The 27,754-nt window shown below is 58.4% G+C and overlaps 1 protein-coding gene across 4 annotated transcripts in view; it reads right to left on the bottom strand.

Moving 5' to 3' along the window:
- The window catches only part of PKD1 (polycystin 1, transient receptor potential channel interacting), a 49,189-nt gene extending 26,601 nt beyond the window's left edge, over positions 1-22,588 (bottom strand). For 2 of the 4 annotated variants that reach the window (XM_058570311.1, XM_058570313.1), the window contains exons 1-10: positions 22,178-22,588; positions 5,428-5,499; positions 5,252-5,323; positions 4,743-4,912; positions 3,714-4,385; positions 3,401-3,584; positions 1,928-2,148; positions 1,396-1,511; positions 816-942; positions 247-494 (exon numbers count right to left, since the gene is read on the bottom strand). In XM_058570311.1, the coding sequence (XP_058426294.1) occupies positions 247-494; positions 816-942; positions 1,396-1,511; positions 1,928-2,148; positions 3,401-3,584; positions 3,714-4,385; positions 4,743-4,912; positions 5,252-5,323; positions 5,428-5,499; positions 22,178-22,392 (2,097 nt within the window). In that variant the 5' untranslated portion in view covers positions 22,393-22,588. The remainder of the gene's footprint in view (positions 1-246; positions 495-815; positions 943-1,395; positions 1,512-1,927; positions 2,149-3,400; positions 3,585-3,713; positions 4,386-4,742; positions 4,913-5,251; positions 5,324-5,427; positions 5,500-22,177) is intronic. The other 2 variants (XM_058570310.1, XM_058570312.1) reach the window with 1 other exon arrangement.
- Between the last annotated feature and the right edge of the window lie 5,166 nt (positions 22,589-27,754).

Here is a 27,754-nt window from a genome sequence, read left to right as displayed (position 1 = left end):
AGTGAGCCACACCAAGAGAGAGGAAGAGAGTCCTTAAAAGGCACAGCAAGTACAAAGGCCATGGGGCAGGAGCTTCTCACGTCGGGAGATGAGCGAGAGTACTGACCAGGCCCGAGACGGGGAGGGGTATGGGAGGGGGGTCTGGTGGGCTGTGCGGCAGAATCTGCATTTTGTCTGTTTGACAGGAGACCCAGACCTCAGGCAGCTGAGGGGGAGGCAGATGGTACCCAGGCCAGTGACACCCACCGAGTACTGGGCGGGGGGACCCGCAGGCACAGAGAAGAGGAACTCCTTCCACAGTGCATAGGAGGCTCCAGGGAGCCCCGACCCTGACGTGGACCCGTTGGCACAGGCCTTAGGGTGGCAGGGGGCATCCAGTGGCAGGCAGATGTTGGATCTGGGGCACCAGTGTCCCTCTGGTGTGCACACAGGGGCCGGCTCCGTCCTGTTCTCTGGGGACCTGCTCTCAGGCTCACTGCTGTTTTCTGAGGCCCCTAGGAGAGGAGGGGTGTCACAGGCCCCAATTTGCTAACGATCCACAGGCAGGGATACCCCACTAGGACACAAGGTCTTCCAGGCAGCTCCCCGGCCCCCACCATCACTCCCGTATCCCTCCCAACACCAAGCCAGCTGACTGACAAGGGTGAGCCCCCCTATTCTGTCCTTGGGATCTCGAGTTGCAGTCGGCATCTCTGTGGACTCCGCTCTGTCCACCTCGACGCTGGAGACCAGTCCAGTGGCCAAGGGACCAGCAGACATAACTGCAGGGAGGCTGCCCGAGTCCCTCAACTCCCACCGCCAGGCTGGAGGCCCACCTGCTCCTCCCAAGGGCCGGTACACCTGCAGCCGCAGCTGGGCAGGCCGGCTGAGCTCCTGGGTCCCAAACTCGGCAGCGGTGAGGAAGGCTTCGTGGCTCAGGCCCAGGCCCGGGAACACCATCACCTGAAGGGGCCGGGGTGGACAGTCAGCTCCGCAGACCCCGGCCCTCAGCCTAGCCCCACTGCGAGGCCCAAACTCCCAGCAGGTCAGAGGGGAAGGAACTACCAGATGGGACTTCACAAGGCCCCCACGTGCCCCGTTTCACACAATGGGAAATGCCGTCACTCAGGAGGAAAAATCAAGTCGAAACCACCTGTGAGCAGGACCCCCATCTTGATTTTTAAAAAAGCCCACAAACCCCCAGAGAAAAGACTCAGGAGCATTCAGAGCTCCCCCAGACACCGGGACTGGTGCTTCTCCTGGCACAGCAGCAGGCTTTCCAAACTGTCTCTACTGGCCACATACGATATTAAAAAGGCCCAGAAAAAGGCAGCTTATTTTTTAAAGGGACACACAGCAGCCAGGATAAGGTGCGATCTCCAGACCGCGTCTTACAGGGTCATGGGGCCAGCCTACCTCGACGGGCTCCTGGGCGGCCGAGAGGGCCTCCTGCTGAGCCAGGGGGCTCAGAGGTCCCTGCAGGTCCCCGCTGGGTGCTCCCACGAGGAAGTTCTCTGCATCCCACACGGGGCCTGGGGTGGCAGGTGTGCAATGAGGTGCTGGTCCCAGGCCGAGGAGGAGAGGGTCAGGGGGCCAGGGTGGGGCCAGACCTGGGCCTGAGCCACCGGGCAGCAGCCCCTCAGCTCCCCCGACCTTTGTGTGTTTTGTCTGGTGCAGGCTCAGCCCAGGCTGACTGGGTGCTGAGCAAATACCTAACAGATACTGAGCGGCTAATGAATGCACCTAGGGGTGGGGTGGCTGTCCTGGGCCGGGAGAGGAGCTCCCATGGCTACCATGACACCCTGTGTGCTTTTGGGAGGGCAGCTGTCCTGGGCTGGGACAGGAGGAACTCCCGGGGCAACCAGGAGGCTCTGTGTGTTCTAGGAGGCGGCGGCTGTCCTGGTGCAGGGCAGAAGGCGCCCCCCAGCCCCCAGCAGCCCCAGCGCACCTCCAGGCCGCAGCTCACAGACGTAGCTATGCGGCACTGAGCACAGGTCCGTGTTGCACTGCCCGGCAGGCCCAAGCCGCACGCAGCGCTCGGCCGTGGCGGGGTGCGGCTCCCCGGGTAGCCAGTTCTGGCAGCTCTCCAGGCTGAAGGCCTCGCCCCGCGAGGCCAGGCCCGCGTCCGCCCCATCCACAGCTGAGAAGCCAATCCACACATCCAGGCTCCTGCAGGCAGGCGGGAGGGAGGGCGAGCGCTCAGGGGGCTCCTCAAAGACAGATGCCCCTCATTCCACCCTCTCTGGGGGCACACTCCTGACAGCAGCACAACAAGTGGGCCCTGTCCCTGTCCCCGCTTTCCAGATGGAGACATTGAGGCTCAGACATGACCCGGCGAGCAAGGCCCACGGCAGTACCAACCCATCCACCCATGCCCATGGGGCCAGGGGCCCAGCCAAGGGCTCCACCTCAACCTGGCCGAGGGCCATGCACACCCAGTCCTGGTACTCGCAAACCCACACCGCATCCTGCTGGGGAGGAGCGGGGTTCTGGGTGCAACATCTGGGGACCAAGACACCCACCTATCAGCCCCCAGACAGGTTGCTCTCCACAGCTCTGCCAAGGGAGGAAGACCCTCCTGGAGGCAGGCTTGTAGACACATGGAGGAAAAGACACAGGGACAGACCCAGCGACAGACACAGGGACAGGGACAGACCCAGGGATAGGGACACAGGGACAGACCCAGGGACAGGGGCAGACCCAGGGACGGAGGCAGACCCAGGGACAGGCACAGACACAGGCAAAGGAGTGAGTGCTGTGGTCCGAGCCGGGCACTGGGGCCCAGCTACTGCCCGTTAACTGGGTGACGTTGGGCAAGGGCCTTGACTGCTCTGGGCCTCCATTTCCCCTTCTGGACACTGAGGATGTCCAGGGTGTGGCCCCTCCCTGCACAGGGACCCTGGGAGAGGTGGAGGTCTGGCCTCCCCCTGCCGCCCCAACCATGGCAGGTGCTGAGGGCCAAGATGAGACCAGGCAGGGCCACCTCGACTGCCCACTATAAGGAAGCACATCTCCCCATGGGCCGGGGAGGACAAGAGCGTCCAAGAGGCTCCTTGTGTATGACAAGCACTTGGCAGCACTGCCTGCCCAGGAGGGGCAGTAGCGATGAGAAGCAGGAAGCAGTGAGGCCTCCACGGTCACAACAGAACCATCCCTGGCCCTGCCAGGAGGGGCCCAGCATAGGACAGAGAAGGGGCAGGAAAGAGGGTCTGGGGTGCACCCCCCCGAACCCTGAGTCCACATCTGTGTCCAGAGAACCGATGAGAACGGTCATCAGCTGGACACAACATGGCCCCTCATCCCCAGAGTCAGGCCGGCCAGCTGGACACAGCCCCTCCAGCCACCCCACCTCTCCTCCTGATCCATCTCAGGCTCTGCCCCAACCCCAGTGTTCTGGGGACTCCCACCGTCCCAGCCGCACCTGGTGACCCGGGAGATCAAGAAGTGCTGGACGGCGGGACTATCCACCATGGCCAAGGCGGCCCCGGCCCAGGCCCGGCACTGCTCTTGTGCCTGCAGCCAGGCTGCCTTCTCCACCACCAGGCGGTAGCAGTGCCCGTTACCAGGGAAGATCTCCGTGTCCGAGGGGCAGAGCGGATGCACCACTGGGGGTCAGCGGGCAAAGAGATGGGAGCATCAATATGTGCCCACCTGGGACTCTGCCCCATCCACCCCAAGCCCTGGAAGTGAGGAAGGGGAGGGAGGATGCGGGCCCAGTGGTGGGAGGCACCTACGTTGGGCGGGCTCCTTGCCCAGGGCCATGATGCTGTAGGTGGCCTCGAGGCCTGAGCCACCGCGATTTCGGACACCGAGCTCGAGAGTCTCATCACTGCGCACTGAGGCCAGACACACGAGCTCTAGGGCAGCAGGAGTTGCCTCCACCTGCACCTCTGCCCCAAGCCGGGCTGAGCCAGCCCCCAGGGCCAGCACGGCTGTCACGTGATAGTGCCCGGGGAGCACATAGCGGTGAGTGGTGGCTGGACCAGCAACGTCCACCTCAGGGGAGTCATCGCCGAAGTCCCAGCGTGTGGAGCTGACAGGCAGTGAGGCGGTGACATGGAAGGCTGCTGGCTGGCCAGAGGCCAGGGGTCCTTGGGGCCCCACCAGGGCGGCCCCTGGGGAGGCAGGGAAGACGTTCTGGAGGAGGGTGGGGCCCCCACAGGCAGGGGCCAGGGACAGCGGGGGGTTGGAGCAGAAGGGGAGGCAGGCTGAGGAGGTGTTGGGGGGCTGAGCCGCCCCGCACAGGCACCAGCCCTGCTCTGCGAGGGCTGCGAGGTCCTGACCAGCCGCAAAGCAGAAGGCGCTGCAGGCCTCGGGTGCCAGTGGGCCCTCGTGGGCAGCTGAGAAGGTCACCAGCACCACAGCGCCCGAGCTGTTGTCGGGGAGGCAGGCGATGTACTTCTCACCTGGAAGGGACAGACCTGCTGATTTCGCAGGGACGCCCACCCCTGCTGCCTCTCTGCCCCCATTCTAGATCCGAGATCACACCCCCCACTCCATCGAATGGCTGCTTGGCACTCCCCCCACCCCTGGCTGGTCTCCTCCATCACACCTGCACTGTTCCCCTGCTCCAGAGAGCCTTCCTGAGACCCCATCTGGTCAGTCTGTCCAATATAATTATTCCCCAAGTGCATCTGTTCCCTGGATCCCCATCTGCCACACTCCCCCAGACTGGTGACCCCTGAGTGCCTGTGGGTCCCCTTTTAGCTGGGATCCTGCCCAGCAGGGAAGGACTGAGCTGGTCCCGCCCTGCTCACACTCACCACAGCTGCCATCCAACAAGGGAACGCCGAGGAGGGGCCGGCCAGCCAGGGGGCTGGGTCCAGCACACGTGGCCGCCTCAGGCCGCACCACGCGGACCCGCTGCTCCTCCACCCAGCGCGGCAGCCACGCCAGACCACAGTCACACTCCAACGGGTTCCCGCTCAGGTTTCTGCAGGAGGAGCAGAGCTGGGCGCTTAGCAGACAGTGGAGCAGGTGTGGGGGACCTGGCTTGGCCTCAAGGAAAGGTCTGTGCCAGCCTCATCCCAGGGAAGGCAGGGACCCCCCAAAGGCAGCCAGAGCCTGGGGGCTGCCCTGGCAAAACAGTGTCCTACTACCCATGTGACAGCCAGCCAGGCCCTGAACCCGGGCTCCAGCGTGTAAGCAAATGGCCCCTCAGGGTCTTGTCTCAAACTGGGGAGCAGGTATGGAGGCGAGGGCAGGAGGGCAGGAGGTTGTTAGGGGGCCACGGGCCCAGCCACTGACACTCACCAAAAACAACACAACTTACATTTCACTTAAATTAAATAAATTAGCAAATATTCCTTCTTCTAATGTAGAAATCTTGTTGTTGCTTATGTCCCTGGAAGAAAGGGGGGATTCGGCAAGGTCTGATGGAAGCCCTCATGACCACAACGGTCGGTGACAGGGAGCCGCCACCTGCCCCCCTGTGGAGGGGACACTTACAGTTCGGTCAGCACTGAGAGGTTCGCCAGGAGCCTGACATCCAGCGCCCGAAGCAGGTTGTGGGAGACATCTCTGGGGAGCAAAGCGGCCGCAGGTCAGCGCCCGAGCCCCAGGCGGGGCACAAAGCCCACCCCAGGCCCACCCCCAGAAGTTCCCCACCATCCCCAGGTTGCAGCCTCCCACCCTCCGAGCTCCCTCTTCTGAGGGCCCGGACGGCTCCCCATTTGCCACACCCCCCAGGCTGGTGACCCCTGAGCGCATGTGGGTCCCCTCTTGGCTGGGGTCCTGCCTGGCAGGGAAGGACTGAGCTGGTCCCACCCACGCTCACACATGAAGTCTCATCTGGGGAAGCCAGAGCAAGAGACAGCCGGGGCCCCTCGGCACTCCATGCGCTGCCCCATTCCCCTCCCCCGCACAGAGCCAAGGCCCCCACTGGTCCCCTGCCCCCGGGCCCAGCAGACTTGTCCCAGACCACCACCCCGCCTCCACACAGGGTTTGGAACATACCAAGGCACCTCAGGGGTCTCCAGGGCCAGGGACCCAGCTGCTGCTAGCTAGGGGGGCCTCTGAATGTCCCTGAGACACAGTAGAGCACAAAGACCAGATAAACAGGGAGGGGCCCTGGTGGACAATCCTGTATCACAGCAAAGCTCACAGCCCATATTACATGTCAAGGTTAACAGGATCCCAATAAAAACCCCAATGCGGTCAACAAGATAACACACAGGTTCAACAGGAAGCATAACTGGACAAGAATCATTAAGAAAGGTTGAAACATAGATTTACACTACGTTAAACTGCGCTGCATGTGTTGGAGTGGACAGACTGACCAATGAAAGCAAGGGACCCTCCTGAAACAGACTCTGAGCTGGCAGGAATCTATGCAGGGATAGACGGGACTGACACATAAGGACACAAATGACCAGGTGCTCCGGGCACCAGAGCTGGAGCCGGAGCTCAATAAACCAGGGGTTCCCGTCAAAAGTGACGATATCCTAGAACCGGGCAGACCCAGAGCGCACAGGAGGAGAGTCACAACACTGCAGAACCTGGCGCACTGGGAGCGCGGCGGCGGAGTCACGATACCGCAGACCCCTGAGCACCGAGAGCGCGCAGGAGGAGAGTCACATACCTTTGAAAGCATGCAACTATGAGCAGAAATCAAAGACCAAAAACCAAAAGATCCAATTACATGAAAACATGCAACTTTCACACAAAATATCATAAATAAATCAGAAAACAAACTACAAGCTGGGAAAACCACTAGCAATGTAGATGGTGGATTAAAGGCCCATAATAACCTTTACACATATTGCTACCAACTGTAAAGAAAAAGACAGCTACTCCAGTCAAAAAAAAAAAAAAAAAAAAAGGCTAAAGACAAGAAAAGGCAATTAACAATAGAAATATAAATGCCTTGGATGTACAGCAAAAACATTCTGCTTCAGTAATAATTGGAGAAACACCCATGAAAATCACAGAACAACACTTTTTATTTACCAAAGTTGTGAACGTTTTAAAAACCCTCAGTGCTGGCAACGTGGTGGTGAAACAGGCGCTGACTCTCCTGGGCACTACACTACCCCAGCTCCTACGCCAGGGTCAAAGCCTTTCAAAGGCCACACTCTTTAGCCAATAATTCCACTTTCCTTCCTAGCGTGGAGGTGGAGGTCACAGTCGTCCCCGCCCAACCACCTCCTGGGAAAGGGACCTATGGGCCACCCTGACTCGGTGGACACCTCCGGTCGCCTGTTCTACCCCATCCTCCTTGTCCCCCTCCAGCCTCCCACAGGTCTGTGCACCCCCCTGCCATGTCTCCAAATTGATGAGGCCTGGGCCTCCCACCACAGAGCCTCTGCCCTTCCAGGTCTCCCTACTCACCCTCTGATGTCCCCAGAAGGCCTCTCACCAGCCCTGCTCTTCCCACCAATGACCACCCAGCCATGGAGAGGCCAGGGATCCGTCAATGCCTCCTCCAGGCCTATCTGTTTCCAAGTCCTGCCAACGCAGCTCCTAAAACACTCAGACTCCTCCCCCTACCCCGGCCCAGCCTGTTCCAGACCTCTATCCCAGGCACTTGCCTGGCCCCCACAGCCCCTCCTATCTGAGCTCCCGTGGCAGCCTGGGGGGTGTCCTGAAGCCCAGCTCCCGTCAGTCACCCTCTGGAACAGGTCCCGCTTTCTCTAGCCAGCTCCGAATACAACAGGAGCTTAATAAGAAAGGGCTGGTGTGAAAACAAGATCCTCCTGGGAGACAAGGCACTGAGCGCCAGCCAGACCTTGGCTCTGCTGCAGCTCAGGCCCCTGGGCCTCCACACAGGGGCCCCAAGGACATGACTGGGGGTAGGGGTCCCAGGGCTTGGCAGGCTGGCATGCCTGGCACAGTGCCCTTACCTGGCTCACAATGTCTGGGATCACCTCTGGAACGAGGCTCAGGAAATGACCCACATCCCAGCCCCTGACCACTCTCCTCCCTGAAGACCTGCTGGCCACATGGGGCCTTATGGTGACCAATACTGGAATGCTGGCTGCCTGCCAAGGGCTGGGGCTGCTCCCGCTATGCTGGCTCCCAACATAGCCAGGGGGCCACCTGGGGGCTTCTGGAGGGGCACAATGGCCTGCAGGTGACCGATGGGAGCCAGGCACAGAGGGGCTCCTATTCCCCTCTGGCCCCCACTAAGGAGGTGGGTGGAGGTGGACGTGGACATAATCAGCTAACCCCAGGGAGCCTGATCTCTCCCCCCACAAAGTGGGGCAGCCATCGGAGGACTGGGTGCTGAGCAGCTGACACACAGACATGAGGTGAGGTGCTCAGCCGACGCTGGCTCCAGCCTGCCTGGGGAGGCAGCAGGCCCAGGCAGCCTCTAGGTCATACGGCCTCAGTCAGGAGGGAACACGACCACTGCCCTCCAGTGAGTCGGGGGCTTCCAGACAGCCTACATGTGGACTCAAACACCGTCAGAGGGGCCAGCAAACAGAGGCGTGGCCCTCACAGCTATGGGACCTCCGGGAGACTGGATGGGGGTCCCACGGGGCAGGGGGTGCGCCTGGGGCTCCTGCTGAGACCAGATGGGGGCGGGGGCTTCTGCCTGGAGGACCTGAAGCCCCGCCCTGCTCCGACAAGGCGGCCGGCCACAGGAGGCGATCAAGCCCACAGACTGGGGGCCAAGGCCAAGCCGGTCACGTCAGGTTGGAATTCGTGTGCTCCGTGGTGGCTACAAACGCTCCTAAGGGAATGCACAGCAAGCCTATCCGTCTTAACCAGCTAGCAGCTGCTCAGAGCCCCCAGTCTGTGCCAAGGGGTGAGCTGGATGCCACCGTGGGCTGAGAGCCCTGGACTCTCACTGTGTTGGGGGAGATTCGGTGTATAGATTCTCTGAGCTTATCCTCATTGATCCATCCCATACAGCGACCAGAAGAAATTCTGACACCCAGTGGATCACAAAACCGGTCCACACGCACAGGGACTGCGGGGCTGACTGCTACAGACTGCAGGGGCTGTGCCTTAGGAAGGGCAAGTCCCACCACACCGCTGGCCTTCTCAACGCATGGCCTGGCGAAGGCGCCCCGCACTCCAGCTGCAGGACCACTCAGAGAAGCAGTGTTTGAAAACTCTTACCTAACAAGCAACTCAGGACAGTCATGTCTCCTCCAAGGGGAAAAAAAGGGACACATGGTCCCCCCCCAGCAGAGGCCAAGGCCCTCCACCACTGCACACACGATGTGTGCCTACAGCTGGGCTGCTGCGGGGTCCAACCCATCCCGGAGTGGGGTGGGACAGGCAGGGAGACCAGGGAGAGGCAGCCAGACTTCCACTCACTGGTCAAGCACAATGCCTTGGAGTGGCAATGGCTGGCCAGGAGAAACTTCAGTGAGACCTAAGTGGGGACTTCCTCGTGGCTGAATCGAAGATGGCAGTGGAATCTGTGCCTCTGAAGAGAAATCAGGCTGCAGGGGCCCGAAAAGCAACAACCCTGGGGAGTAAGATGATCAAGAGAGACGGGACCTTAGGGGATGGTGGGACACACACCAGCAGTGCCAGGGAGAGCGTCCCAGCCCGAGCCTCAAACAAAAGAGGAAAGAAAGAAGGAAAATCCCTAAAATGTTTTTCCACATCCCATTTTCTGGAAAATCCATCATGAGTGGCAGCTGCTGGGAGCCACTTATGGTGCCTGAGAAACCCAGGCAGGGGGTGGGAGGCAAGTCAACCTCAGTGTCCTGGCCACTCAGCCAGCACCCACCCCTGCCCATTGGGACACTGCTGTCCTGGCCTCACTGGCCCGTGGCTCCAGGCCATCCTCAGCCTGGGTAGGTCCTCCATCCAGCTCTACCTGGCCCAGCAGTCCCACTGAGGGTCCTCCCACATGCACTGATGGCCCACCCTGTCACGGGCACAGCCACACGCTCCCTGCACTCCAGGCCCTGGGGGTCAAGCCCCTTCACCCCGGCACTCATCCGGACCTGGACCCAGCCCACGGTGCAGCGAAAACAACCAAGGGCCCCCTGCTCAGGGTGCTCCTGCAGCCCAGGGCAGACCCAGGACAAGAGCTGGTGGTAGTCCACAGGCCCCAGCCCCAGTCCCCAGCCTGCCCCAGGGTATGGAAACATCTGCATGGGGCAGGCCATGGATAACGAACGGTGGACACTGGGGGGGTGGGGCACAGGGGACACTGGAGGGAGAGTCACTGGGACGGTCAGTCGCTGGGGGAGTCACTGGGGGGGGTCAGTTGCTGGGGGAGTCACGGGGGGGGTCAGTTGCTAGGGGGCGTCTCTGGAGGAGGACACCAAAGAGGGACAATGGAAGGGGACACTAGTGGAGTCCTTACTCAGCCCTACTGCCCACAGCCCCAAGGCCCTGAACAGCCACTTTTCCATCACTGCTTTTGCCATCACTGTTCGGGAGGAATGCCAAGGTGGCCGCAGGCCAGCCCCATCCCCGCTCCAGCCCCTAGGGCTTCCTCTGCACCCCCAGGTGATGTCATCGCAGTCTGATGCCCTGCCCCCACACTTGGGTTCCCTGTGTCCTGCAAAGCTGGGGGGAGGGCACAGCAGGCTCAGGGAGCCACCTACAGGAGCCCTGCACAGCCGGCAGAAGCGGCAGAGGCTGGCCGGCAATGCAGCAGCCGGCGCCCGCTGGGAGGAGAGCCAGTGGCCTGGCTGGACAGCACCTCTGAGAAGTCCCGGGCCAAGCAGGGCCCACCCTCTGAGCCAGCCAGACCCTCCCAAGCCAAGATTGGAGGGGTCAGGCCAGCTCAAGAGAGGGCGGTGACCTGGGGACCAAGGATACCACCAGGGAACAGGCACACACCCATGACAGACAAGACACATCACCTCCCCAGGCACCAGGGTCAGACTGGGAGGCTGGCCCCCACCGCCCGCAGCACTGGACATGAACCCCATGGTCCGAGATGGGGGTTCCACATCTCACTTGACCTCTCTGCTGTTCCCTCTCCTGCTCTAAGGCGGGTAAGCGTGTTGGGGGAGAGTGAAGACCCTTGTTCTGCCCCACACACCTGGGCCTTCCTTTTCCTCCCCACACAGTGCCCCAGCAGCCACTGGGGGACCTCTGTCCCCCACGTTGGGTGGTCCCGATTCCCCCTGCCTTCCAGACCAGATGTTCTCATGGGGAGGGGGCACCAGCTCCCTGGGCGCGTGTCCTCAGGGCTCCGGCACCCAACTGCATGTCCCTGTGCGTCTGGCTCTGATCCTTCCTGCTCCAAGCAGGAGCCGAGGGGAATCCCTGCTTCCACCATCAAGCTGGAGGTGCCCAGCAGACGGTGCTGAGGGCCCCCATCTGATGGACACAGCAGCTCCCCCACAGGGCTCAGCCCTGCATCCCACCCCTGCTCAATCCCAGGCCTTGCGGAGGGGAGGGAAAGGGCATCTCAGGGCCCAGTGGGGAGAGATGGGGCTGGGGCCGTGTTTGTAAAGGTGAGTGGGTCGGGGTCGGGTGTGCACAGATGGAGGCAAAGGAGAGGGTCGCCACAAACAGCAGGTCTGGAATGTTCACTGAGCCCGGGGCGGCTCCCAGGGCAGTCCCCTTCTACAGCTGAGAAAATGGAGGCCCCAGAGAAGCAGGGACCCTGCCCCAGAGCCCTGAGCAGCCTCAGTTTCCTCCCCTGCTAAGGAGGGGAGTGGTCCAGGTGCCCACTCTCCAGTCCAGATACGGGTGGGATCTGGGGGCAGCCAGAGCCCCCAAGGAACCATTTGCACATTCCAGACGCATGTGGTCAGCGGCAGGGCGAGGGCCAGGCCCAGCCCAGCACCCCCACCCCGGTGCTGGCCGCCACACTGGAAACAGAGCTTGGGGGGAATGGGCTCTGGAAGGGCCGCCTGCAGATGTTATGTAAGCAGCTCCTCCCAAGCCAGCAGCTGCCTCCTCCCTCTGGCAGGACAGGACAGGACTGCACAGGGAGGGAGGAGACACCTCACTCCCCAACCAAGGCCCAGGGCTCCGTGCTCCTCCCTCCCTCTGTCCCCAGTGCCCAGGCTCCTGGACATGCAGCCTCAGTCAGCCTTGCTACTGCAGGCTGAGCTGGCCTGTCCCCTCCCTGAAGGCCCCACAGGCTCTGGGAAGAAACAGGCTCCCCTCAGCCCAGCAAGGGGGACCCCCAACACATCCCCTCAGGAGCCAGGCCCAGGCAGAAGGGAAGAGAGGTCACAGTGCTGGTCCCAGGCCCCTGCCCACCCCCTCGCCACCTCACTAGTGGCTCCTTTCTGCACCGGGAGCTCAGCACCAGAGCCAGTCTGAGTCTAATAACCTCAGTGCTTTCACTCTGTTCTATTTGTGGCAAGCAAGGCTGGCTTCCAGGGCCGGAAATGATGATGTTTAAATTAATGAATTCAAGTTTAGGAGAGAGAGCTGATTTGAAGAAAAACACATGGAGAAGACAAGCCCAAGCCGCCCCTGCAACCTGGCTAGGGGGATCAGCAAGAAGGGGGGTCTTGGCCTCCAAGACAAGTGGGAAAGGCCAGCGTGAGAGCCCCTCAGCAGCATCCCAGCCCCAGGCCGTCAGGATAGGAAGCAGTCCGTATTTCACAGGGCGTTTCATGCAGGGCCCTCATGGGGGCTTTGCCATCCCATGACTGAACTGTCACCAGGAGACACCAGCGTCTCGTGTGATGACACTGCCTGCCTAGAATCCCCAGGGACCACAAGCTGGGACAAGGAGGGGAGTCTCTGGCCTCAGAGCTGCGGGAAGAGATGGAAGGACACAGCCCTGAGGAGGGGTGTCCTGAGATCAGCCCACCCAGAGGCAGCCATGGTCAGGGCATCAAGACCAGACGGGGTGAGGGCCGGCCCCGTGGCTTAGCGGTTAAGTGTGCGCGCTCCGCTGCTGGCGGCCCAGGTTCAGATCCCGGGCGCGCACCGACGCACCGCTTCTCCAGGCATGCTGAGGCCGCGTCCCACATACAGCAACTAGAAGGACGTGCAGCTATGACGTACAACTATCTACTGGGGCTTTGGGGGAAAAAATAAATAAATAAAAATTATAAAAAAAAAAAAAAAAGACCAAGCGGGGTGAGGGGCTGGAAAGGAGGTGCCCAGCCAGGAGAGGACCCAGCTAGCCCTCCATCTGCAGCTGGGAATTTGGGGCCACCCTTCATGACAAGGGGAGGAGAAAGACCAGCAGCGGGGGGCACCCAGCCTCCCTCCAGATCCGGCCAGGTGCCCAGGCACTGCACTCAGCTGCTGTGTCCCCCTGCACTGACCCGGCACAGCCAGCTAGGGCAGGGGCTGTGCCACCCCCTTCTACAGATGGGAGTGCTAAGGCTTGGGGAGGCCACCCTTCTTCCCCCCCCCATCACCTCCCCAGAGCTTGAAGAGCAAAGAGGAAAGGCAGAAGGAGAAAGGCAGCTGGGACTCTCCCTCATCCTGGCTGGGGAGCCGGCACGTGGCCTCCAGCTTTCCAGGGGAAGGAGCATCGGTCCAGCGTGGCTGGCAATCCCATCACCCACTCGGATGCTGGGCATGGCCAGTGGCGTGAGCCAGCCTGAGGCCAAGGCGACAGAGCACAGTTTGGAGGCGCGGGACCCTGGGGCCCCCACTGCTATTAGCCATGTCCTGAGCACTGGCCCTCATTCCCAACTTGGATGGAGAGGAAAAGCTGGCTTCTGCCCTGCCTCAGGCCAAAGCCCTTTCCAGGACGGTCCCACTGGATGGGGGGGGGGGGGGCGGTGTCCATGCCTTTAGGGCCTGGGGGCAGCTAAAATCGGTGGCATCCCACTCTGCCAGGCCTGGGCCCACAGGCGCCTCAGGGAGAGAAAGAGCCCTGCCCACTTTGGCTCCCAAATGCAGGCCCCTCTCTGGCATTGGCGGCTGGGCACCACTGGGCCCCTCGGCGAAGACTACTGCCAAGCCATAAAGAACGAGGTGTTCCGGGAAAAAGGACGTGAGCTGCATTTTCCAGCTGCATTTCATTCAGCAGTGAGACTGCAGGCACGCTGGGCCAGTGCCCCCACTGCCCGCGGCCCACCCCATGGACGCCCCGCCTGGGTCAGGGGAGACGCACAGGCACCCTGGAGCGAAGGGCCGGGCCCCAGTGTGCCCGACTCCAGACGGCCGCCGCCAGCCCAGACAGCAGCAGGAGAAACGCGATGTTTTCATTCCAGAGTGCTCGCGGGTTGGGCCCGTCTGGGTTCCTGCTGCTGGCGCTGGCCACCGCGGAGTGTTCTGAAAAGGAACATGTGCATCTCCGCCCAAAATGGCTTCCTCACTTGAAACCAAACCCCAGCTGGGGTCTCCACACTCCCATCTCATGCGACAGAAGCAGCCCCGTCCCAAGGGCAGCCGTGAGGGGTTTGCGGGGGCGGGACCCACATCTGGCAGCACTCCTGGCCAGATGTCACACGATGGTGGCCAGTGACTCGCCACTCAGGGCCAAGGCAGAGCAGCAGAGGACGAGAAGGCCCCGACAGGAAACCTACGAGGAGCCGCCCTGGTCTCGGGCCTCAGGGGAAACCCTCAGGCTGAGCCTGCAGAGAACTGGGAAAAGGAAACCGAGTCCCGAGCAGCTGGGCACACCTTCCCAAGCGCGCTGCACATCAGTCAGCTCCTCCAGGGAAACCACAGACGTGACGTGCCATGTCGGCAGCAGGGCCAATGCGCTGTGGGGCACTGAGTGGCTCACGTGTCCGCAGATGCCCAGGGTACCACATTGCCATCTCGGGTGACAGAACAAGGTGAACGCGAGAGCTCACAGCAGTTTACGCCTCATAATTTCACTTACATATTCAGACTCGAATGCAACCAAAACACACGCACGCAAAACTAAGATACAAACACGAGAGGAGCATGCTGGTGTCACGAATCCCAATAGCTGCTTGGCATCTCCAAGGTCAGACCAGAGGCAGCAGGAAGGCTTCTTTTTTTTTAGATGTATTCTCTTTTTCGTTTTGTGATCAGCCCTGACCTAACAGCTGCCAACCCTCCTCTTTTTTTGCTGAGGAAGACTGGCCCTGGGCTAACATCCATGCCCATCTTCCTCCACTTTATATGGGACACCGCCACAGCATGGCCTGACAAGCAGTGTGTTGGTGCGTGCCTGGGATCCAAACCAGGGCTTGCAGCAGCAGAGCGCACACTTAATCACTACGCCACGGCGCCGGCCCCAGGAATGCTTCTTGACAGCAGGCCTCCCTGTGCTGGGTACTGAGGGGTGTGTAAGAGTCTGCTTGCTCAGGCTCATCTGTGCTTCTCTCGCCAGCTGTGGTGTTGGGTCTGAGCGATGCAGTCACGGTGTGTGTGCACCAGCTCAGGGGCGCCTCTCCCCAGGTTTGTGTGTGCTGTCTGCTCTGGCAGAGCAGGTCCTTGGGGCCCATCTCCTGGTGGCCAGTGCTTGGGGACAAGGTAATGGGCTCTGAGAACGTGGAGAGGAGACTGAGGGCGCCACTTTGGTAACAGTGACATCATCGTGGCCACCAGCAGCAGAGTCCTATGGATGCACTACACACCCTCACCTCTGAGGCCCCACAACTCTGTAAGGTACATGCACTCATGGAGCCCATTTCGCAGGTGAGGAAACTGAAGCTCAGAGAGCTTCAGTAGAGCTTGGCTGAGTAGTTCGGCCAAGGTCACGCAGGAAGTGGAGGAGCTGGGATGTGAACCAGGTCTGACCCAGGGTCCGAGTCCCCTACTCCTGCATTCCCACGCCTTCCTCCCGGAACCAAACAGGAAGTCGGCGGGAAGGACTAGCCAGGGAGGGCCAAGGAGAGAGCTGGTGGGAAGGGCTGAGCAGAGCCAGGCTGGGCTGAGCAAGCAACTGGGGCGCGAGCCCAGAGCCCACCCAGCCCCACTCGGATGCCCCCACTGCCACCTCTGTCTGCGGATGAAGCAGGCCACCTCGTGCAGTTCCAGGGGTATGCCCCAGAGTGTGCTGATGAAGTCACTCTCTGCCATAACTCACCAGCCATGTGACCCTAAGAAGTCTGGGAGCCTCAATTTCCTGGTCTATAAAATGGGACCAAGAGTGGTTCCAACCCCACAGCACCGTGGTGAGGCACTATGAGCTAAAAGACAGAAGGGCTTAGCATGGACCTGGCAGGTGACAACCAAGGAGGGAGGGGGTGCACCCCCCTGGGTATTTTCTTCAGAGATTTGTTTTTTAATTCAGATATAATTCACATACTATAAAGTTCAGCCTTCCAAAGTATACAGTTCAGTGGTTTTTAGTATATTCTCAAGGTTGTGCAACCATCACCACTAATTCCAGAACATTTCCATCACCCCAAACTGAAGAGCCACACTCCTTGGCCATTATCTCCCAATTCCATCCCCCATCCCAACTGCAGACAACATGAGTCTGCTTCCTGCCTCCATGGATTTGCCTGTTCTGGACATTTCAGGTCAGTGGACTCATTCAACATGTGGCCTTTTATGTCTGGCTTCTTTCACTTTGCATGTTTCCAAGGTTCATCCACATTGTAGCATGCATCAGTACTTCATCCCCTTTTTATGGCTGAATCATATTCCACCGTGTAGAGAGACCACATTCTGTTTATCATTCATCTGCTGATGAGCATTTGGGGTGTTTCTACCTCTCGGTTATTGTGAACAATGCTGCTGTGAATATTTGTATACAAGTTTCCGTGTGGACCTGTGTTTCATTTCTCTTGGGTAGACACCTAGGAGCAGAATTGCTGGGTCGTATAGTACCTCTCTGTTTAATCTTCTGAGGAACTGCCAAAGTGCTGCCCCATTCTACATTCCCACCAGCAGTGGACGAGGGTTCCAATTACTCCACATCCTCACCAGCACTCGGCACCCTCTGTCTTTTTGGTGAAAGCCATCCCAGTGGGATGAAATGATACCTTACTGCAGCTGACTTGCATTTCCCTGGAAGCTAGACGCTCAGCATCTTTTCATGTGCTTATTGGTCACCTGTATATCTTCTCTGGAGAAATGTCTGTTCAGATCCCTTGCCCGATCTTTTTTTTTTTTTTTTTTTGTGAGATCTGCCCTGTGCTAACATCCGACAATCCTCCTCTGTTTTTGCTGAGGAAGACGGCCCTGGGCTAACATCCGTGCCCATCCTCCTCCACTTTATATGGGACGCTGCCACAGCATGGCTTGCCAAGCAGTGTGTCTGTGCGCGCCCGGGATCCGAACCAGCGAACCCCGGGCCACTGCAGCGGAGCGTGCGCACTTAACAGCTTGCGCCACCGGGCCAGCCCCTTGCCTGATCTTTAAATGGGTCACTTGTCTTTTTCACATCGCGTCACAGGGCTTTTTACATATTCTGCTACAAGCCCCTCCTGGGAGAGGTGACGCACACGCGTCCTCAACCCTGCAGCCGCTTGGCAGGGGTGCTCGCCCTCCTGGGTGACCCTGTCCTCACTGCTCCCAGGCACTGCCCAGCTCCTGAGGGTCGCTGGCACTGTGGGTGCTTTGCCGTGGGTCCCTTCACATCCCTTCACATCCACAAGTGTTGTAGATGTAGCCAAAGCCTCCCCATTCGCCTCCCTGCCCTGCCAGGTACAGAAGGCGATGTGTGCCCTCCTGTCCACAGTCCTGGCAAATCTACGTTCTGTGTCTTATCACGAGACGAACATCACATGCATTTATATTCTGAATTCCCAGGTGCCAGCTGTCTTGTGCAGGTCAGGGAACGTGAGGGTGAGGCCAGCTGGGCACGCAGGATGCCAGGTCCTCCAGACACCCCATGTCTCCACACTTCTTTCTAGAAGATGCCAACCACAACACTTCCCTCCTGGACCCTTCAATGCCACCCCCAGCTCCCACCTTCCACCACTTGGAGCCTCTGAGACTTCACCAGGCTGTCCCCTCTGTCTGGGACGCTCTCTGCCAGCCCCTGGATAACTCCTGTGCAAATAGTGTTTTGGCTTCAATGTCACCTACACAGGGGGTCCTTCTGGGCAGCTCCTCCAAAGTGGCCCCCTCTCCATCATCTGTATCTTTGGTTTAACATTGGCTCTCTCATGATAGCCTCAGAGAGGTGGGCCTCAAAGACCCCCAGCCCAGGGCCAGCCCCGTGGCTTAGTGGTTAGGCGCACGCGCTCCGCTACTGGCGGCCCAGGTTTGGATCCCGGGCGCACGCCAACGCACCGCTTCTCCGGCCATGCTGAGGCCGCGTCCCGCATACAGCAACTAGAAGGATGTTCAACTATGACATACAACTATCTGCTGGGGCTTTGGGGAAAAAAAAAAAGGAGGAGGATTGGCAATAGATGTTAGCTCAGAGCCAGTCTTCCTCAGCAAAAAAAGAGGAGGATGGGCACGGATGTTAGCTCAGGGCTGATCTTCCTCACAGAAAAAAAAAAGACCCCTAGCACAGGGCTGGGCACACAGCAGCCAGGCCCTCCATCTGGAGCGGGCTCGTGGAGGGGACCCTCTGCTGCCAGCCCTGCCCTTAAGACAGCAATGCACGTGGCTCCTGCAGTCTAACATGTTACGCACACATCAGGCCCACACTAAGCCCAGGGGTCTGCTCCCCGATGCCTGCCTTCCCTCACATCCATATCCTGTGCAGACCCCGGGGACTGAGCCTTTGCCATCTCCCCACACTCTCCTGCCATTTAGGGGCACAGGCAGGGAAGGGCGAGGCCCTGTGCTCTCAGCCAACAGAAGACCCTAGGGCCCCAACATTTTAATCAGTGAACCAAGTCCCTCTTGAGTTCCTGCTCCAAGCCTGGTCCCAGGCCCAAAACATTCACGAGATAGGACGAGGCCCAGTACGGGCCCTTGGCCAAAATTAGCAGCACATGTCACCTGAGAAGTGGTCGGGCAAAAGAAATCACACCTGAAACTGATCGACAGATCACATCTGGAGAAGTGTCACATCCAGAACTTTCTGCAGTGACAAACGTTCTATCTCCGTGCTGTCTTGTCCAACACAGTAGCCACTGGCCACAAGTGGCTCCCAAGCACTTGAAATGTGGCTCGCCACACAACGCAGCTCTGGACCCAACTATCAATCTACAGGAAACAGAGGGCAGAGGGACATGTTAATTTTATTTATTATTTATTTTTCCACCAAAGCCCCAGTAGATAGTTGTATGTCATAGTTGCACATCCTTCTAGTTGCTGTATGTGGGACGTGGCCTCAGCATGGCCGGAGAAGCGGTGCGTTGGTGTGCGCCCGGGATCTGAACCCGGGCTGCCAACATCGGAGTGCGAGCACTTAACCGCTAAGCCATGGGCCAGACCAGAGGGACACGTTAGACGACACCATGGAGGCGACACAGAGACGCAATCCCAACTCAGGTGCCATCGGAGCCAGTTTCTTCAACAAATTGCAGGAGGCAAAAAAAGAGATGAGGGGAAGCCTATACATCAACAGAGATTAAAAGACATCAACTAATTGCGCTGTGTACACTTTATTTGGATCCTAATTCAAACTACTAAAAAAAACTAGACAACCAAAAATTCGAACACACTGGACAGGTAATGAGATCAGGGATTACTCATTGTTTTAGGTGTGACCATGGTATAGCCATACACTCCAAAATGCTTACAGATCAAAGAATAGGATGGCTGGAATTTCCTTCAAAAATGGGTGGGGGTGGGGTGTGGAGGAGCAGGACAGTCCACAGGGCAGTGGGTCTATGAGGTTCATCACATTATTCGGCCTACTTCTGTGTATATTCAAATTCTCCACAACAAAGCTTTAAAAATAGGGGAGCAGCAACATTTTGCTGAGTAATGTTATTTTTTTCAGGCTGCCACCTCCCAGGAGCATCGTTTAACCCAACAAAGGCTGGGATTTTGGAACCCTGAGCCATCCCGCATGCTGAGGCCTGGGAGCCCGGAGTCCCCCACAGGCCAGGGCAGACCTCCCACCCGGGTCTGGACACGGCTGTCCTACCGCACCCCGGGCTGGCTGAGGAGTCTCAAATGAAGAGGTGGCTGCAAGATGCTGATGACAGAGGCACCAACCCTGAGCCCCCAGAGAAAGCTGCTGGTGACACCCAGAAGGCAGGGCTGCTGGGACCCCTAGACACACAAACTCTCGCCCAGGAGGCCCCCTGGCCTCTCCGAGCTCAGTGCCTCTCCCTTGGAGAAGAGAAGACTCACCATTTCCCTCTCCCTGAGGAGGCAGTTTGCAGGACTGACAGGTCGAATGGCTAGGGCAGCCCACAGACCACAGGCAGTGGCCTTGGGGACCAGCGGGGAGCCTTAACATCTGCACCCAAGGGTCCAGTCTCCCATGAGTTCCTTGCCTCCAGCCCCCCGGAAATCTCCCAGAGGCAGTTTCAGGCTACAAAGAAGAGTATGGAGTCTCCTCTATTCCCCATCCACCTGCCATCACATGTTCAGAGGGGCCAGCAACTCTGGGAATCCTGCGGGCTCATGCGGGGCCGCCAGTCCCAGGACCTCCAAAACCCAGGAGCAGAGCCTGAGGGGACACATGCAAGGCAAGAGGCCTGGGCTCCAAAGCTGTGCCCAGAACCCCCAGAGCCTGCGCCTGCTGCAGGCCCCTGGCCGACTCACCGGTGTCATTTACTTCCCGGACAGCTCCTGGAGGCCAGCTCAGTGCCAGGTGCTGGGGAAGCAGAGAATAACCAGCAGGAGCCAGGCCTGACCCCCAGCAGCTCCCAGCCCACCAGAGATGGAGGTAATCTTACCCACAGCACCGAGAAACAGGTGGGGTGGCTCTGATGCAATTATGTGGGCACCAGCAGTAGGCAGGGGGCCCTCTCCACAGGGACAGCCCAAATGGCAAATGCTTCAGTGGTCAGGGAGCAAGATGACAGGGCTGGCGTGGCCCCCACAGCTCCTGCTGGCCCTGGGGAACCTGCTCTTCCCCCACCCCCCAAGTCCACCCAGCAAAGCCCCAAGGACATCCGGACCACCCAGGAGAAGCACCCATCCCCCCAACATCCAAATCCGTCTGAACAATGACCACAGGGTCTCCCAAATTAAAGGTGGCTATACACTATAGTCACCCAGGGAACATTACAGACCCAAATGCCAGGGCCCATGCCCAGGTTTAACAGGTCTGGTGATGTTAAACGCTCCCCGGGGGGATTCCAGCACGTGGCCAAGGAGAGATGGAGTCCTGGCTTAGCTGCCTGGAAGAGTGGAAGAAATCCAAACATGGCCGTGGGGATGCGATCAACAGGCCCTGAGCCTGCCTGCAGCCCCGGGGACAACTGACTGCAAATCTCAGTCCCCTGCACGCTTTTCATTCCAACGCTGGGTGGACGTCACAGTCGAACCCCAGCTCTGCCATGTACTGGCTGTTACTTGCTACTTGCGCTTGGAGTCTCTGTTTCCTCATCTGTAAAAGCAGGATCTTCGCTGTACCTCCGCCTCAGAGGGTGAGGGTGAAGCATGACAACCCACAACCAGAGCTTGGCACAGGACCTCACTCAAAGCAAGCTCTCCATAAAGGCTGCCTGTTATTATTACTTCCAAAATGCAAACCTGAGAACAGGCTCTTCAGCGCTTTAAACCCCTCTGTGGCAGCTCCACCCACCCACTGTGCCCAGGATCACATCAGAGCCCTAAACAAACAGGACACTTGAGGCCCTTCATGACCCCAGCCCACCGCCATCCTGCCCGACTCCCTCACAACTACCCTGCAGTTGCCACACTGGGGGTGTACCCTACACCCACACACCACCAAGTCCAGCCTCCACGCCTTTGCACACACAGCTCCCTCCTCCCTTCCCCTGGATCCAGCTTCCTGCTCCATCGTAAGTATGAAGCCAATTCTTACACATCCATCAAATCCTTGTCCAGCCTTCCCCGTCATCCCAGACAGAGCTCTCCACCTCCTAGCTTCCTCTCCGGGGCTCCCAGGCGCTGCATATCCCCCAGGTCAGGCCGCATTCTATTAGTCTTTAATTAGCGTTTAAGTGTTTGTCATTTCTGTTCACAGACCTCCCCACTCCGCCCCCGCACGCTGCCACAGGACGCCCCCCATCAGCTCGAGGGGGGGATGTCTCTGCTGTCACAGAAACCGGGATTCTTCTGTTTCCCTGTGGCCCAGACCAGGCAGGCAGAGAGCCGGCCGCGGTCCCAGCTTTTCCTTATTTAGTCGGGCCGACCTCACTGCGCTGGAGCCTTGCCCTGGGAGAGGCCTAGCCCGCACTCTGTTTCCCCTTCTAGAGGCTGCGGACGCGCCCACGCCCTGCGAGGCCCGCCAGGCCGGCGGCCAGCCCGGCCGGGCCTCTCTCGGAGGGTGCAGGCGCCCGCGCCCCACCAGGCCCGGGCCGCCCCAGTCCTGGCGCCTGCCTGGCGCCATGGCAACTGCCCGGGCCGCGTCGCGGGACGGCGGGTTACTCACAGCGCGGTAGCGTCCGCGGGGATGCGCAGCGCGGGCCCGAGCGTCCGCAGTCCGCGGCCGGAGCAGTTGACGCGGCAGGCGGCGCCGGGCGCCGGGCCGCAGAGGCAAGGCGGAGCGCAGGGCCCGCAGCCGCGCCCGGGGCCCCCCGCCAGCGCCCCGAGCCACAGGCCCAGGCCCAGGGCGAGCGCCAGGCGGGCGGGCGCGGCGGGCGGCATCGTCAGGGCAGCGCGCGCATGGCCCCGGCCCGGCCCCGAGGCCCCGAGCCTGCTCGGCGCCGGCGGCCGCAGCTCAGGCGGAGCCCGCGGACGGCATGCCGGGGCGCGGGGCGGGATCCGGCGGCGGCCGCGGCCTGTCTGCCTGCGCGACGCTCTATCGGCGCTCGGCCCGGCCGTGCTCCAGGTCCACCGCCGCCCGCTTGCGCGCTCGCGCTGCAGTGCGAGCCCGCCGCCGGCTCCTCCTCCTTCAGGCGCGGCGTCGGGCGGGGCAGTGAGGGGGGGGCGGGCATCCTGAGGCTCCGCCCTTCGCTCTGCGGTGTGGCGGGCGCTCGAGGGGCGGGGCGGTTGGAGGCTCGGCCCCTCGCGCCGTGCCGTGGGCGGGGCGGCGGGCTCCTTCTCCTGCCGGAGCCGCCCTCCCTCTGCGCTCTTCCCAGCTACCGCGGCGCCTCAGTTCCTCGCTGCGTCTGTACCTCCCAGTCCTCCGCAGTCACAACACTGAAAACGCCAGCAATAATAACTACCGCGGTCTGCGCGCTCCGAGCGCCCTTTACGCGCGCTGACCCGCTCCCAGCGCCTGCATCCCTCTCGATCTCCGCCGTATCCCGAGCTCCTGGCACACAGTAGGCGCTCAATAAATGCGCATCACGTCCTCTAGTGGAGTGCTGCCAGAGCGCCGGCGAGGTTTGGCGCCTGGTCCCCGCCGTCACGGAGGTGGCGCCTAAGGTGGGCCTCCCCTGGGCAGGTGAAGCGCAGCATCCCTCCCGCCGCCGGCCAGAGGGCAGAAGGCGTGCTCCCACTGCGGCCGCCGCTTGCCCACTCTTTTCAAGGCGAAGTACTCCGTGCTGTGTGGCTCTGCCGAGCGAGCTTTTGTCCCTCTTCTGTGTGTGCAGGATTTAATTGGGAAACTAACGCATGCAGCAGGACGAATCCAAGCCAAACTACATGGGTGAACCCTGAAGACATTCTAGAAGCCAGACAAAAAGACCACATATCATTATGATGCCATTTATAGCAAATGTCCAAAACAGGCAAATCTATAAAGACAGGAAGTAGGTTAGCGGCTCCAGGGACTGGGGGGAGGGGGGGCAGTGACGCTGACGGTTTCTTTTGGGGATGATGAGGATGTTCTGGAATTAGATAGTGGTGATGGCTGCACAGCCTTGAAAATATACCAAAGTCACTGAATTCTGCTCTTAAAAGGGTGAATTTTGTGGTGTGTGAATTATATCTCAACTTTTAAAATAATGAAGAAATAATGAAATTGTTAATTTTATATTAATTTGTAGCCCATTGGGCCATAGGTGGATGCCTGACCCAAGCTAGCCAATCTGGTCTGTCCCCCAAGAGCCTGGACAGAAGATAAGTGGTCACATGGAGGGGGTCCCTAGACTCCCATGTGGGCAAGGCCCCTGTCCCACTGTCCCAAGACCGGTGCCAGGCTGCACCCTGAGGCTTTCCAGCTTCCTTTCTGTGCTCTGTCTATCTGCTTAACCTAGCTGGAAACCTCCACCAAACCCACGCTGGGCCCATGTCCTGCTGCCGCTCGCTGGGGGAGCCCTGCTATTCAGCTGGGAATTACCTGGCACCCAGATGCCTCCCTTTGCTCATCTGTGTAATGGGAACAGCAAGCCTAAGTTTTAGGGCTGGAGGAGGATCACATTCAGCCCAGAGCCAGCTCCCAGGAAAGACCCAGGGAAGAACAAGTGGGCCCCTGGCACAGGCAGAGGCAGGGGAAGAGCAGGAACACGTAGCCTGCCATGTCCCGGAGGCCAAACGACCCAGAACCAGGCGGAAGATCTCCAGCTCCAACGACTGTGGTCCATTCTCAGGGCTCAACTCCCACAACCCCGTTTGTCTCCAACTCAGAGTATCTTGGAGCAATTTGGGGGAGGGACGAGACATGAGGAGGAAGTTCCATCCTCACAGAGAGGGACTGTAGAGCCTTCAAACCTTTTGGGCCCCAGGAACCTTTCAATACAGAATCACAGAGGGAGTGCTTGGGAACCCAGTCTGAGAACACTGGCATGAGGGCCTAAGCCAAAATGGAGTTGATGGGATGAGGCAGCGGAGTGGGGAGGTATAGGACGTCCAAGCGGGAAGGAGCCTCAGGACTGGGTGGGGGGGAAGTGGGCCAAGGAGGAGGCTCAGATGGTGCCCTGCCTGGGGTTGGGTGCCAGGGTAGGTGGAGATGCCATCACCGGCCACTGGAGAAGGTGTCCAGAGTGCAGCTGGAGGCAGGGTATGAAGCTGGGAGGGGAGTGAGAGCACCTGGGGCAGACGGAAGACTCCAGAGGCAGGGAACCCCAACCTAGAGTTGGGAGGAGAGAGGCCTTGGGGGGAGTCTGAGTGAGAGGGCCAGAGAAGTAGGAGGAAACTGAGGCAGGGTGTAGAAAAGTCTACAGAGATGTCAGCAGGGGCCTGGGCTGCAGGAACAGAGCGGGGGCTGGGGATAGGGCAGCTGCAAATTCCCCCTTGCTCCCCCCACACTGCACAGGCTCACACATATTCCCACTTGGGGCTTCCAGAACTCTCTACAGCCTCCCACCTCCTAGCCTTTCCCCATGTAGTTCCCTTTGCCTAGAATGATTTCCATCCTATCCCAGGAATACTTATGCTCGCAGACTCAGATGAAGTGCCTCCTCCTCCAGGAAGTCTCCCAGCCCATCTTGTGTGCTCATTCGCATCACACAGCCATTCGGGGGACATGTATCTATGAGCTACCTACTGCAAGCAGAACATTTGTCCTTGTGTATGTTGGTGCCTCTACCAGACAGGGCTCCTCAGGGTCGTCCTGTCCCTCGACGCTGCCATGTCCCCTGCACAAAACTGAAGGCATGGTGTTCACCGACAATCTTTACTGAGGGCATGTTGAGTGGAGGGGTTGGTAGTAAGCCAGATGCCAGCAGGTTGGTAGCAAGTGAGGGGGTGTGGACGTGACATGTGGCCCAGTGTTTCTAAAAGCTTAGGTGTGAAAGGAAAGAGAGAGGCAGGAGCCAAGAGAGGGGCACAGAGCAGTGGCAAAAGTTTTTTCTTAATATGGGAGAGACTTGAACAAGTTTCCAAGCTAAGGGGAGGAATGCCAGCAGAGAGGGAGAAGTGGACAGAGGGAGAGAGAGAATGCACACAAGGAGTGGGAGGATTAGTGGTGAGAGCTTCTTGAGTGATAGGAGGGAGGAAACTCACATCCTTCATTTCTCCATCCAGTCATTCATTGCCTTATTCCATTGAGTCTTATAACTCTAGTACTCTGGGTACTATTATTATTCCCTTTATTAAATGAGGTAACTAAGGCACAGAGAGGTTAAGAAATTTGCCAAGTCACACAGCAGGTAAGTGGCAGGACTGGGATTATATTCTAAACCCAAGCTTTTAATTCTAATCAAATGACAAACTGATAAGAGTCAAGGACTCAAGATGAGGGAAGATACACCCATAAGAAACAGTGGTTCAAAATGAGCAAAACAGATTAATCAACTCTAAACAATCATTTGAAGGTGGTTGTGGAGTAAATGCAATTGTTTGGAAAGGAAATAGCAAACACATATGTTTAAAGAAGAAATTAATTATCTGAAAATGAAATTCCAGGCTATTTCAACAACACCTGTGGTGAAACAGAGAAAACAAACGTGCCAAAGAACTTGTTAGATTCAGGGAGGGGGACACCATAGAAATGTTTAATTCTTGATAACACATAGATTTTAAGGTTTTTACTAACAGCTAATGATAACTCTTAGCACAAAATAAAGGAGAAAACTACAGGAGTCGGGGAGGGAAGAAACAAGAAAACCTGGAGAGGATTAAAAAAGGAAACAATGGATCAGTGTATTAATCAGAATACACAAAATAAGACAAGACCAAGCACATGGGTGACCATAATAAATGTAAATGAGTTAAAGTCTTCCGTTAAAGAACAAGGATTCTCATAATGAGAAGCCACACTAAATCCAGGTAAATGCTGTTTATAGGGACACAGCTAAGACAAATAACCCAGCAAGCTGAGAATAAAGAGACAGGAAAATGAAGACGTATAGAAGGTGAGGGGGCAGTATTAATACCAGAAAAATAGAGCCTAAAGCAAAAGATAATAAATGGGAAAAGAGCCCATTTTTTACACTAATTAAAGGTACAATCTGTGTAGAATATATAAGGAACATTGTGTTCTCAAAAATAAAACATCGACACACAAAGCTAAACTGTTAGAAATACACAAAATCATTGTGGGAGAATTTAGTACACCTTCCTTTGAATTTTACAAATCAAGTAGACTATTTTTTTAAAAGTTAGTAAAGATTGGGGCTGGCCTGGTGGCGCAAGCAGTTAAGTGCGTGCACTCCACTGCGGTGGCCCGGGGTTCGCCGATTTGGATCCCAGGCGCGCACCAACGCATCGCTTGTCAAGCCATGCTGTGGCGGCATCCCATACAAAGCGGAGGAAAATGGCCCAGGGCCAGTCTTCCTCAGCAAAAAAAAAAGGGGGGGGAGGATTGGCAGATGGTAGCTCAGGGCCAATCTTCCTCACACACACAAAAAAAGTTAGTAAAGATATAGAGAATTTGAACAGCACAGTTAATAAATTCTATCTTATGGGCCGGCCCTGTGGCTTAGTGGTTAAGTGCGTGCGCTCCGCTGCTGGCGGCCCCAGTTCGGATCCCGGGCGCGCACCGACGCACCATTTCTCCGGCCATGCTGAGGCCGCATCCCACATACAGCAACTAGAAGGATGTGCAGCTATGACATACAACTGTCTACTGGGGCTTTGAGGGGAAAATAAATAAATAAATAAAATCTTTAAAAAAAAATAAATTCTATTTTATATAACAGTATTTGGCGGGCCGGCCAGGTGGCGTAGTGGTTAAGTTCGCACACTCTGCTTTGGCGGCCTGGGGTGTGCAGGTTCAGATCCCGGGTGTGCACCAACACACTGCTTGTCAAGCTGTGCTGTGGCGGTGTCCCATATAAAACAGAGGAAGATGGGCACAGATGTTAGCCCAGGGCCAATCTTCCTCAGCAAAAAAAGAAAGAGGAGGATTGGCATTGGATGTTAGCTCAGGGCCAATCTTCCTCACAAAAAAAATAAAAAACAGTATTTGGCAAGATGAAGGGAAATTATTAGGCAAGAAAGTGGCCTTAGGCAACACCGCCCCCTAGGGGTGCTCTTGGTCCTTTCACCTGCACACCCCACCACACCCTGAGTCCAGCCCACCCTAACCCTTGGACGCCCACATGAGTAGAGGCCTGAAGAGCCGTCCGCAGAGAATCTTAGGACACAGCTGGACATCCTGACAGTCCAGGTAATGGCAAGATAAATATGGAAGTGAGGGATATCTCCATTATCTTGACTGCAGTGAGGGCCTCACGGGTGT

This window comes from Diceros bicornis, chromosome 26 (genome assembly GCF_020826845.1).
Source record: "Diceros bicornis minor isolate mBicDic1 chromosome 26, mDicBic1.mat.cur, whole genome shotgun sequence".
NCBI classification, from domain to species: Eukaryota; Metazoa; Chordata; class Mammalia; order Perissodactyla; family Rhinocerotidae; genus Diceros; species Diceros bicornis.
The sequence above is the reverse complement of the archived record's forward strand: the minus strand, read 5'-3'. Positions and strand labels throughout refer to the sequence as shown.